General features: G+C 45.2%; 1 protein-coding gene across 5 annotated transcripts in view; it reads left to right on the top strand.

Annotated features, from left to right (window-relative positions):
• The window catches only part of LOC115102556 (formin-like 3), a 57,260-nt gene that overhangs the window by 25,935 nt on the left and 18,677 nt on the right, over positions 1-12,648 (top strand). For 4 of the 5 annotated variants that reach the window (XM_029622643.2, XM_029622644.1, XM_029622641.2 and 1 more), the window contains exons 2-6: positions 4,864-4,947; positions 5,194-5,351; positions 7,653-7,736; positions 8,275-8,421; positions 12,399-12,507. In XM_029622643.2, coding sequence (XP_029478503.1) covers positions 4,864-4,947; positions 5,194-5,351; positions 7,653-7,736; positions 8,275-8,421; positions 12,399-12,507 — 582 coding nt within the window. The remainder of the gene's footprint in view (positions 1-4,863; positions 4,948-5,193; positions 5,352-7,652; positions 7,737-8,274; positions 8,422-12,398; positions 12,508-12,648) is intronic. The other variant, XM_029622646.2, reaches the window with a different exon arrangement.

Here is a 12,648-nt window from a genome sequence, read left to right as displayed (position 1 = left end):
CCATTTCTCCTTTACCCAAATCCAGATAGCTGATGTTCTGAAAGAGCTGCAAAATCTGGACCCCTACAAATCAGCCGGGCTAGACAATCTGGACCCTCTCTTTCTAAAATTATCTGCCGAAATTGTTGCAACCCCTTATCTCAGCTCACTGGTCACCATAGCAGCACCCACTCGTAGCACGCACTCCAGCAGGTATATCTCACTGGTCACCCCCAAAGCCAATTCCTCCTTTGGTCATCTTTCCATCCAGTTCTCTGCTGCCAATGACTGGAACGAACTGCAAAAATCTCTGAAGCTGGAGACTCATGTCTCCCTCACTAGCTTTAAGCACCAGCTGTCAGAGCAGCTCACAGATCACTGCACCTGTACATAGATGGGCTTTTTACCTACTTCATTCCCATACGGTATTTATTTATTTATCTTGCTCCTTTGTACCCCAGTATCTCTACTTGCACATCCAGCTTCTGCGCATCTACCAATCCAGTGTTTAATTGCTATATTGTAATTACTTCACCACCATGGCCTATTTATTGCCTTAACTCCCTTATCTTACCTCATTTGCACTCACTGTATATAGACTTTTTGTTTTCTTTTGTTCTACTGTATTATTGACTATGTTTAGTTTATTCCATGTGTAACTCTGTGTTGTTGTGTGTCGAATTGCTATGCTTTATCTTGGCCAGGTTGCAATTGCAAATGAGAACTTGTTCTCAACTAGCCTACCTGGTTAAATAAAGGTGAAATAAAAATAAATAAATAAAAAACATTGAGCTGTTTGGTGGGTTTTCATGTTAGAGATCATGGCGCCGCCTTCAGGAACAGGAACAACGAGTAGATAAGTAGCCTAATATCGTCTGTTTTTCTTTGTAAAAAGGTTCATATTTGGATAATAAAAACATATTAATATGACACAATGAACAAACGTTATGCCCCGGCCCCTTGCTTTAAATATTATACAATGTTCTTTACCAGAAAGCTGACAGAGATTTTCATGTTGTTATTCAGGGAACACATTTTGCTCTTTAGGATTTAAACTAATAACTACAATACAGGAAGCTCTCTGTGTCTGTCTCTCTCTGTGTCTTTCTGTGTCTCTGTCTCTCTGTGTCTGTCTCTCTGTTTCTCTCTCTCTGTGTCTCTCTGTGTCTGTCTCGCTCTCTCTGTCTCTGTATCTCTCTCTGTCTCTCTCTCTGTCTCACTCTCTGTCTCACTCTCTGTGTCTCTCTCTGTGTGTCTCTCTGTCTGTGTCTCTCTGTCTGTGTCTCTCTTTGTCTCTCTCTGTGTCTCTTTCTCTGTGTCTCTGTGTCTCTGTTTCTCTTTCTGTGTCTCAGTGTCTCTCTCTCTCTGTGTCTCTTTCTCTGTGTCTCTGTGTCTCTCTCTGTGTCTCAGTGTCTCTGTCTCTCTCTGTCTCTGTGTCTCTCTCTTGCTCTCTGTTTTTTAGGGCTAGTGCAGAGTAGGCTGTGTGTACTACACAATTCAATTAGGAGAGTAGTGAACCCTGCTCTGTGCCTGTATTGTGCCCGGCGGTTCTTCCTTAATCTGCACGGCTAGTTGAGGCTGAGCGTGAGGAAATAGGTTCTGGGCTGACGCTAGCCTGATCCCAGATCTGGAGTTGGCAAGACAGCATAAACAGACCTGGGACTACGCTTGGCTGTGGCAGATCCTGGATCGGATGTGAGGTTGTTTGTTCGATCTTATCGTCGTCGCATGTAGTTTCATTATCACTGGGTTGTTTGCATTGGAGCCGGACTTATTTCACATGATGAACTGTACTGGGAACTGTGGTAGTGACACCCACTCAGCAAACATTCGTAGTTCTCTCGTCCTTACAGGATTAACAATGAAGAAATACAGACTATTTACGTTGACAGAGTGTCTGTCTGGATCCGCCAATGAAGCCCATAAATACTGTTTAGACCACTCAGTCCTACTGTGTCTTTCCCCCCCAAGAAGCTGACAGACGCCGTATACAACGTTACTGTACTGAACTGGTGGTAAACCACAAGTGTCATCAGCTGTATTTGTTACTGTCTGAGATTCTGAAATATCTCAAGTTTGAAAGTATTGTTGGATATCAAACTTTGTGGTCAGTTGTCCCATCCTGTTTCTGACATTTGGAATGAATGAGATGGAGCTCACGCGGCGACAACCCTCCGAGGGGGAGAGAGAGAGAAATAAAGAGAGAGAGAGAGAAATAAAGAGAGAGAAATAAAGAGAGAGAGAGGAGAAATAAAGAGAGAGAGAGAGAAATAAAGAGAGAGAGAGAGAGAGAGAGAGAGAGAGAAATAAAGAGAGAGAGAGAGAGAGAGAGAGAGGAGAAATAAAGAGAGAGAGAGAGAGAGAGAGGAGAAATAAAGAGAGAGAGAGAGAGAGAGGAGAAATAAAGAGAGAGAGAGAGAGAGAGAGAGAGAGAGAGAGAAATAAAGAGAGAGAGCGAGAGAGGAGAAATAGAGAAGAAAGGGAGAGACTGTGGTAGGTAACATTCTCCCCCCAAGAGAGAAAAGAAGGAAAGGAAAGAGGGAGTGAGAGAATTTAGAGCAAATTTGTACCGTTATTAACAGGACACATTCCTTGTGTAATTCTGGACATCTGGAATGCTCATGGTTTTTTTCGGAGCTGTGTGGGTTTTGGTCTAGTTGACTACTTTTGACCAGCGCCAATGGGTAGCGCACTAAATAGGGAATAGGGTGCCATTTGGAAGGCAATGTTTTGTCAAAGAAGCCTAATGTAACAGATTCTCACTGATCACTCCACTTCAGTCCTTCAGGTCCGAGAACCCTACAGTAGTTCTCCTCAGAGACGTTTTTTTTGTGAGTCAAATAATTGTTAATTTTTAGAGGCTTTCAAGAAAGATTTTTTTCCCCCCCTCAGGCAGGCAGCTTTGCATTCTGTTATTTGTCATTTATTTTCAGAAAGTTTAACGAGTACTCTGTAGACGTTCAAAGGATCAGTGATTATAGTTGCGCTTTCTGTCAGTGTGGTTTTAAACAAAGCCGGCAAATGTAGAGTAAAGTTGAGTCGCTATGTGATTTTTCAGCTTCAGATTGTGTGTTTTAGGAGCAGCGTCTTATCGAAGTCTGACTCCCAGCAGACATCGGAGTCAGGAGTCAACGGCACCCTCGGCAGTAGCCTGGAAATCCAGTCTGTACACGGCTCAATTTCACGCTCAGTCAGGATTTCCAGGCTACTCCAGCAATACTGCACAGAAAAGAAGCAATGTGCCACAGTCCTCATCCAGCCTCTCAGACAGCCAGTCCGACATGATTCATGCTGCACACGTGCTGCTGATGGAAAGATCCAATCACCCCACTGCATTGTGGAAAATAAATAAAAATACACTTTATATGTGATATTCCACTGCTGTGAATCATTGTAGCGATAGGAATAGCATAGGAAAGTCCATGGGGGCATGATGCCTCACCACATGCTGTGGTTTATTGGTGGTTTATTGGTTCATTGGCACTTTTCATCTTGTACACATTCACAGCTAAAAGCTGAATTGCTTACTACTAATGGTTGAATGGTTCAGAGGATCATGAGGGGTCCGGGTGGGGATCTCTTCACGCTCAGTTAGTGTAGCTCTTTCTCAATGAGCCTTTCTGCAATTCCTCACATCCCATCTCCTAGCCTCCTTCTCAACCACGTTGGAGGTCTCTCACCTCAGACTTTCTTTAAAGGAGGCGGCGAGGAGTAAGGAAAGATGAACGAGGAAAGATGAATTGAGAAAGAGCCTGTGTGTTAGGAGGTGAGGGCAGGGGTAAGTTGTAGCTGAGGGTCACAGGTCAAGCTGACAGGCAGTTTGTGGTGTGTGTGTCTGTATTGGTGCGTGTGTGCGTGTGCATATGTGTGGTTTGGCTGTGGGGCTCCGTCTACGTGGGATGTAAAATGAGGGGCCCTGAGTCTGAGCAGGACTGTGAAAACAGAGCAAAACCTTCATGGTCTCTTCAAAGAGAAATGCTGAGGCGATCAGTTACACATGACCGGGTGGCGAGGAGAGGAGCTAGCTGTAACTAACAGCCTCGTATTGTTGCACTTCCTGGTGTCGAAGAGATTTCAGAGTTGACCACTGACCTCTGTTTATGGTCTCATGACTCATGGTAGGAAGTCTTTACCCCGAGGCAGAGGCCCATGTCATGGAACGAACACACACACACGTCTGTGTTATACTGTATGGTGTGTGTTAACGCTCACGAGGGTGGAGTAGAGACATAAAATGGGATAGTTGTCAAATGACAAATTAGCGCAATCATGCTAAATGTCTTAATTTGAGCCTCAGCAGTAAAACATTTGGCCGTTGCCTGTGGGCTGTTCTCCTCTCTCATGTTGTGTGGTGTTAAGTGTTTTTATGGCTGGATAAGTGATAGCAATAAGATAGTAAGTAGCAAGTAATAATAGCCATTTCCTTTCTGTTTTAGAGAGAGGCTGTAGCTACTAGCTAGCCGGTGGTTAAAAAGTGCAGTGTAGTCACTACTGAAAGATTCAGACGCTTATTACCAACCGCAGAGAACGGGTGCTTCCCAAATGGAACCCAATTCCCTATTTAGTGCACTACTTTTGGGGCTCTGTCAAAAGTAGTGCGCTAAATATGGGAAAGGGTGCCATTTGGGGTGCAGAGGAGGGTTTTGGATGAGCTCATGCAACAGGATGCTACAAGTCAAGACAGGAAGTGAAGTCATAGGCCCCATAAAAACACCAAATTGGCCTCTAAAAACACAACATACTTGACGCATGATCGTCAGCCCTGAAACTGCCATGAAATGATCAATTATGATGAAATGATTCATGTATGACTCAACAAAGATGCGTGCTCTGATATTTGCACTGGGGTGTGTCTGATGAGATCTTGTCTGTCTTGTGTTTCAGAATTCCATGAACCTTCCTCCCGACAAAGCCAGGCTCCTCAGACAGTATGACAATGACAAGAAATGGGACCTCATCTGCGACCAGGTAAACTCCTTGAAATACGACGACACATGTAGGCTACTGCAAGCAAACAATCCCACAGCTACACCTCTACAAACCCGCACATCTAGTCTTGTTCGAACACCAAAAGCTGTGAAGCAATGTTGATAGATTTGATCGAAAAAAACATATTGTTGCAGTGTAGGTTTAGTCTTTGGTTGGAACCCTATTATGTTACACTGCTCACTCTGTCCACCCTCTTCCCCCCCCCCCCCCCGTGTGTTATATTAGGAACGGTTTCAAGTGAAGAATCCTCCTCACACCTACATCTCCAAGCTCCGGGGCTACTTAGACCCAGGAGTCACGCGCAAGAAGTTCCGAAGGCGGGTCCAGGAATCCACTAAAGTTCTGAGGGAACTGGAGATCTCGCTGCGGACCAATCACATAGGGTGATGATCTATTCTCATCCCTCCCCTCTCTTCTCTTATGTCAACCAATGAGAGTCAGAGTACTGGAAATCCCCAATATTACTGTCCCTTCTCACATGGCGTTTGCAGGAATTGATGTGTCTTCTACGAATAGCACACTGTAACGTTACCCCTGGAGCGGGGCACAGCTACAAGAATAATGGCTACTATGGAAGTGAAAGGCCGGTGGGAAATCAACTCCCTTATTATTTTCCCCTACAACAACCAATTCCATTATCGCCCCTTTAAGAATGACCCTATTTTTCCTCCCCTTTAAGAGAGATAGAGCCTTTCTGTGCTCTTCCTCTTTCGCTTCCTGTCCTAGGGACCGACAGCTTGTTTTCCTGATGCCCAGATCATTCCCTATTGTTCTGTCCTGCCACCCTCCCCAGCCTGCTTTACTTCATAGTGGAGTCTTCCTCTTCACAATGCACAGATGGTAGTCATTGTATTGTAACGCTAGGAAAGGAATGGTCCACTCCCCCGTAACATAGCAGTGAGCAGGAAGCTTAGTTGTGTACGCCAGAGGGACAGTAAGCATGGCCTACCAACGATGAACCCTGGGAAAACAAACAAACAAATATGCACACACACACACACAACATTTGGTCAAACCCTCTATTCAGCCCTTCCTTCCTCACTATCATCCTCAAATGTCTCATTGATGTCACACAGATACTTACTGACGGAAGTGCGTCAGAGATGTCCCCCGTCCTTTAAATCAAACTCAAATATACTCTCGCATTCAAAACAGTTCTCTGTGATGTTTCATTGTAATTCAGGGCATACCTCCAATAATAACTCCTATAATAGTCTGTGTTCTAATGTCTTTCCAGAAAGACACACGGGCAGGAAAAGACCGAGGCTATTTTGAGACTTTGAGGCTTTGGTTTGGTTGGTAAATTCAGTGGAACAGAGCCCTGTTTATTGTGTCCGAATCCTGGCCCTCTTCGACGTGTTATTCCTCAGATTGCCAAGACAATCTGAAATAGCATCTGGTTGGACAGGAAAAGAAGGGGGGGAGAGAGAGGGGGGGGGGGGGGGGGGCTGGTAGACAGGAAACTGATGATCAGGCGCGCCTCCCCCACCTCCCTTTTTCTTCTCCCTCCGCCCCAATCTCACTGCTTCTCACTATTTCCCCTCTTTCTCTGCTCACCTCTCTCTTCCTCACACTGGGGCCTTTCTCCCACCTATCCACTTTACCTTTGACTATCCAGAGTCTTGTGTTACCAAACAGTCTCCTGCCCCCAGTATCCTCCCTAACATGCTTCTACACCTGCATTGCCTGCTGTTTGGGGTTTTAGGCTGGGTTTCTGTACAGCACTTTGAGATATCAGGTGATGTAAGAAGGGCTATATAAATACATTTGATTTGATTTAACCAGCATATTGGGGATATTTTGGAACCTTTACCCCAATTCCACTCCCCTGCATTTTACTAAGGGGGAAGCAGGGGTTTTGGGACTAAGGGGGAAAGGAAGACTGAGGGCTTGGTTGTTCAATCTGTATCGCTGATGTTCAGCGCTATAGCGAGAGACCGCATTCACGATAAACGTCCAATCGGAGATGAATGTTCAATAAACGGCTCAATCGGAGATGACCTTTCAACTGAAATCGCGCTGCGGCGGATTGAATCGAGCCCCCTGTCAGGGACTCCAACTTGAGTCCAGTCTCCACGCTCTCTCTTAGCCATACCATATGCCTTCCACAACATTCTTTCTCTCATCGCAATGGGAATTCATTTGTTTGGACTCCCCCCCCCCCCCTCCTCCCTCCTCCAGAGAACTAGAGTTAAATAGAGAAGAAATCTGAAGCCTTGCTCACTCGCGTTTACTTTCCGTTGCTGCCTTGCCAAGTCTTTTCTCTCTCCGTCAGGGGTGTAGTGGGGGTGTAGGGGACCCCATTCTGAGCAGACTTTAGTCTACAAGATGTAGACTCAAAATATGTTGGCTTTTGCAGCTCTTAGGAATGTGTGTAGCTTTGTGTGTTCAGGTTTCAGTCTGCCCCTTTCCTTCTCTCTCTCTCTCTCTCTCTCCTGGCTTTCTGTACCTCTATTAGGGCTATTATCCTTTTCCATGTATCATAACATAGGGCCAGGAGTTTTTCCAGAGCATGTGAACTCACCAGGAAAAACTATGGAGTACTGCCCAGAGTTTTCCCCTGTTCAGGTCATGTGGGGAAAAGTCCTGGCCCTACTTAGGGATGATCCGTGACTAGCAGATAAGGGTGTTAGCCCCTGAATATTCTGCCCTGCTAACCCCTCTCTGTGTCCCATGTCACCCAGGTGGGTCCGGGAGTTCCTCAACGATGAAAACAGAGGTCTGGATATCCTGGTGGAGTACCTCTCCTTTGCACAGTGTGCCGTCATGTGAGTACACACACCCTAAGCTTAGCACATCTCTTCAGAAGAGACTAGAGGTAGTTTGCCACCCAACCAGATTGGTACCGGATCCCAGAAGTGTTCATCCCAACAGACAGGAGCTAAGGTCACACTGTCTGTGAAAAGGGGCAATGGCAAACTGGATGGATTACTTATGGCATTGTGTTCCTTTGAATGTGCCTGAATGTGCTTGTCTGTCTCATATGCTGCGGACTTGGCAGACTGAATGAGTGGTTGGACTTGATTGGGAACCATGTGTCTGTGCTGTTATATCGCCATGCTGGCACATTATGGACCGGGCCTGAATGGGAATGACTGAGCCTGTCAACACTGTGTTGCACTAAGCTTGACTGTGCAGCCTTTTACTGTGCAGTTCGTCTGTATAACATAACCTTTGACCTTTTACCGAGCTGCATTTCTAACCTAATCTACCTCGACCTCTGTCTGTCCATCATCTGTATGTCTATCCATCTGTCTACCTGTCTGTCCATCCGTCCGTCGGCCTGTCTGTCTGCCCGTGGCCCAGGTTGAATTTTGAGGGTCTGGATAATGGGGAGGAGGGCTCCCTGGACAAGGCTACTTCCTGGAGTAGGTCTATAGAGGATCTACACCAGAGTGGCGCTCAGCCTTTCTGCAACACGCTGGTCCGCTCGGCACGCCAGTCTGTGCTCCGGTACGTATCGTCTGCTACCCCGTTGCTGCTGCTGTCGCTGCTGTTACTGTGCCTCGCTCATCTAACCCACTGGCCCTGACGTATGTTAGCATGTTAGCATGTCAGGTAGCAATCCAAACATATGTTAGCATGTCAGCCAGTTGTTTGCTATGATGATGATGATGATGATGATGCCATGATGTAGAGCGGTCTGGGTCTGGAGAGGATTGATGAAGAGACTCCCGACCTCACTGCAGGGGTTTGTGGGTTAAACGATCTGCAGGGACAGGGACAGAGATGGAGACAGAGAGGTGGTTTCTGACCCCTGCACTGTGTGTTTCCTTCCATGTTTGATGGTCTTCCTCGTTCCAGATGTGTTCCACTGTCCTGACCTGTCTAGCTCCAGGTGGGCCTCCTGCCCTATGATTCTCCGTCTAGTGAGCTTTTCACACACAGAGAGAGAAAACACAGAGAGAGAAAACACAGAGGGAGAAAACACAGAGGGAGAAAACACAGAGGGAGAAAACACAGAGGGAGAAAACACAGAGGGAGAAAACACAGAGGGAGAAAACACAGAGGGAGAAAACACAGAGAGGGAGAAAACACAGAGAGGGAGAAAACACAGAGAGGGAGAAAACACAGAGGGAGAAAATACAGAGGGAGAAAACACAGAGGGAGAAAACACAGAGGGAGAAAACACAGAGGGAGAAAACACAGAGGGAGAAAACACAGAGAGGGAGAAAACACAGAGAGGGAGAAAACACAGAGAGGGAGAAAACACACAGAGAGAGAAAACACAGAGAGGGAGAAAACACAGAGGGAGAAAACACAGAGAGGGAGAAAACACAGAGGGAGAAAACAGAGGGAGAAAACACACAGAGGGAGAAAATACAGAGGGAGAAAATACAGAGGGAGAAAACACAGAGGGAGAAAACACAGAGGGAGAAAACACAGAGAGGGAAAACACACAGAGAGAGAGAGAGAACATAGAGAGAGAAAGAGAACACAGAGGGAGAAAACACAGAGGGAGAAAACACAGAGAGGGAGAAAACACAGAGGGAGAAAACACAGAGGGAGAAAACAGAGGGAGAAAACACAGAAGGAGAAAACACAGAGGGAGAAAACAGAGGGAGAAAACACACAGAGGGAGAAAATACAGAGGGAGAAAATACAGAGGGAGAAAACACAGAGGGAGAAAACACAGAGGGAGAAAACACAGAGAGGGAAAACACACAGAGAGAGAGAGAGAACATAGAGAGAGAAAGAGAACACAGAGAGAGAGAACACAGAGAGAGAACATAGAGAGAGAAAGAGAACACAGAGAGAGAAAACACAGAGAGAGAAAATAGAGTGTGATAGGAATAAGAAAGATATAAATGTACCACGAAACAAACATAAATCATTTTGAGATTAGAATAGTTTTAGTCAGGGCCTCCCGAGTGGCGCAAGGCACTGCATCACATTTCTAGCTGTGCCACTAGAGATTCTGGGTTAGAGTCCGGGCTCTGACGCAGCCCGCCGCGACCGGGAGACCCATGGGGCGGCACACAATTCGCACAGTGTCGTGCGGATTAGGCTGGTAGGGATATCCTTGTTCCATCGCGCACTAGCGACTCCTGCCAGCGCAGTGCATGCTGACATGGTCGCCAGGTGTACGGTGTTTCCTCTGACACATTGGTGCAGCTGGCTTCCGGGTTAAGTGGGCATTGTGGCTTGGTTTTGTTGTGTTTCGGAGGACGCAAGGCTCTTGACCTTCGCCTCTCCCGAGTCTGTACTGGAGTTGCAGCGATGAGACAAGACTGTAACCACCAATTGGATACCACAAAATTGGGGAGAAAAAGGGGTATAAAAATGTAAAATAATTCATATATATATATATATTTTTTGTCAACGGACAACCCTATATACATGTCTGTTGGTTTACTACAGGAAGAAATGCTTGAGAAACTTATGACTCAGTTTTCAAAAAAGACAAAAAGTAAGACGAGCAGGAAACACAGACACACGAAAACATGAAAAAGAGACCGAGCGATAAGAGGATGTGGAGGAGAGACTGTTCTGTAACTAGCAGACCTCAGTCTGGGGACAAACGGATGTCATGCAAGAAACCTACGGCTTCACCTCGTCCCAGAATGCATCATTCTGTAACCACATGGGCCTTCTCTGGTCTCTTTCCCTGCCTGATCTCTCTTTGACACACTTTAAGCTAGGCGCAATGGAACACAAAGCCTGCAGTCACATGAATGTCAGAAACTGTACAACATTTCTTGCTCTCATAAATCAAGATGTCACAAAAAAGCACACAACATGAACACACAATGGCTCTGATGATTTAGATCAGACAAGTGAAGTGGAATCTAAAGCTGTTTAAGGATGAAGTGGACTCAAGTTGTTTTTGTTGTATGCGAACATTGAATAAAATATGTACAATGGGAAGAAAAAGTATGTGAACCCTTTCAAATGACCTGGAGTTCTGCATAAATTGGTCATAAAATTGTATCTGATCTTCATCTAAGTCACAACAATAGACATACACAGTTTGCTTAAACTAATAACAGACAAACAATTTACATTTTTTCATGTCTTTATTGAACATACTGTGTAAACATTTCACAGTGCAGGTTGTAAAAATTATGTGAACCCTTGGATTTAATAACAGGTTGAACCTCCTTTGGCAGCAATAACTTCAACCAAACCTTTTCTGTAGTTGCGGATCAGACCTGCACAACGGTTGAGGAGGAATTTTGGACCATTCCTCTTTACAAAACTGTTTCAGTTCCACAATATTCTTGGGATGTCTGGTGTGAACCGCTCTCGAGGTCATGCGACAGCACTCCTGAAGGCATTCTGTTGTTGATTTACTTCTGTCTTTTGGATTGTTGTCCTGTTGCATCACCTAACTTCTGTTGAGCTTCAATTGGCGGACATATAGCCTTACATTCTCCTGCAAAATGTCTTGATAAACTTGGGAATTCATTTTTCTGATGATAGCAAGTTGTCCAGGCCCTGAGGCAGCAAAGCAGCTCCAAACCATCATGCTCCCTCCACCATACTTTACAGTTGGGATGAGGTTTTGATGTTGGTGTGCTGTGCCTTTCTCCACACATAGTGTTGTGTGTTCCTTCCTTCCAAACAACTCAACTTTAGTTTCATTTGTCCACAGAATATTTTGCCAGTAGCGCTGTGGAACATCCAGGTGCTATTTTGCAAACTTCAGACGGGCAGCAATGGTTTTTTTGGACAGCTGTGGCTTCTTCCGTGGTGTCCTCCCATGAACACCATTCTTGTTTAGCGTTTAACGTATCGTAGACTCGTCAACAGAGATGTTAGCATCTTCCAGAGATTTCTGTGTCTTTAACTGACACATTCTTCTTAACCTCATTGAGCATTCTGCTCTGTGCTCCTTCAGTCATCTTTGCAGGACGGCCACTACTAGGGAGAGTAGCAACAGTGCTGACATTTCTCCATTTATAGACATCTTTATCTTACCATGGACTGACTTTTAGAGATACTTTTGAAACCCTTTCCAGCTTTATGCAAGGCAATAATTCTTAATATTAGGTCTTCTGAGATCTCTTTTGTTCGAGGCATGGTTCACATCAGGCAATGCTTCTTGTGAATAGCAAACTCACATTTTGTGAGTGTTTTTTTAACGGGGCAAGGCAGCTCTAACCAAAATCTCCAAACTAAATCTCATTGATTGGACTCCAGGTTAGTTGACTCCTGACTCCAATGAGCTTTTGGAGAAGTCATTAGCCTAGGGGTTCACATACTTTTCCCAACCTACTGTGAATACATCATTTAAACATTCAACACAAGAAAAATACAATCATTTGTGTGTTATTAGTTTAAGCAGACTGTGTTTGTCTGTTGCTGTGACTTAGATGAAGATCAGATCTGATTTGTAGGTTAAATTTATGCAGAAATCCAGGTAATTCCAAAGGGTTCACATACTTTTTCTTGCCACTGTAGTTGTTGACCTTTGCCCTCTGTTGCAGCTATGGCACAGCACCTAACAGCAAAACCATCAAGAACTCTAGACTCGTGAGCCAGAAGGACGACGTGCACGTTTGCATCATGTGCTTGCGAGCCATAATGAACTACCAGGTACTGACTGGGGATATCCACTATCAAAGCCACCCCTCATGTTACCAATAATACACAAGAGGAACCTAAAACACTTATTATTCTCTCTAGTGGCATTAGGGCAGAAACGGTAAAGCATAAATGCAGCCAAATATTTTGTTT

Source organism: Oncorhynchus nerka, linkage group LG20 (genome assembly GCF_034236695.1).
Source record: "Oncorhynchus nerka isolate Pitt River linkage group LG20, Oner_Uvic_2.0, whole genome shotgun sequence".
NCBI classification, from domain to species: domain Eukaryota; kingdom Metazoa; phylum Chordata; class Actinopteri; order Salmoniformes; family Salmonidae; genus Oncorhynchus; species Oncorhynchus nerka.
This window is presented reverse-complemented; position numbering and strand designations above follow the sequence as displayed.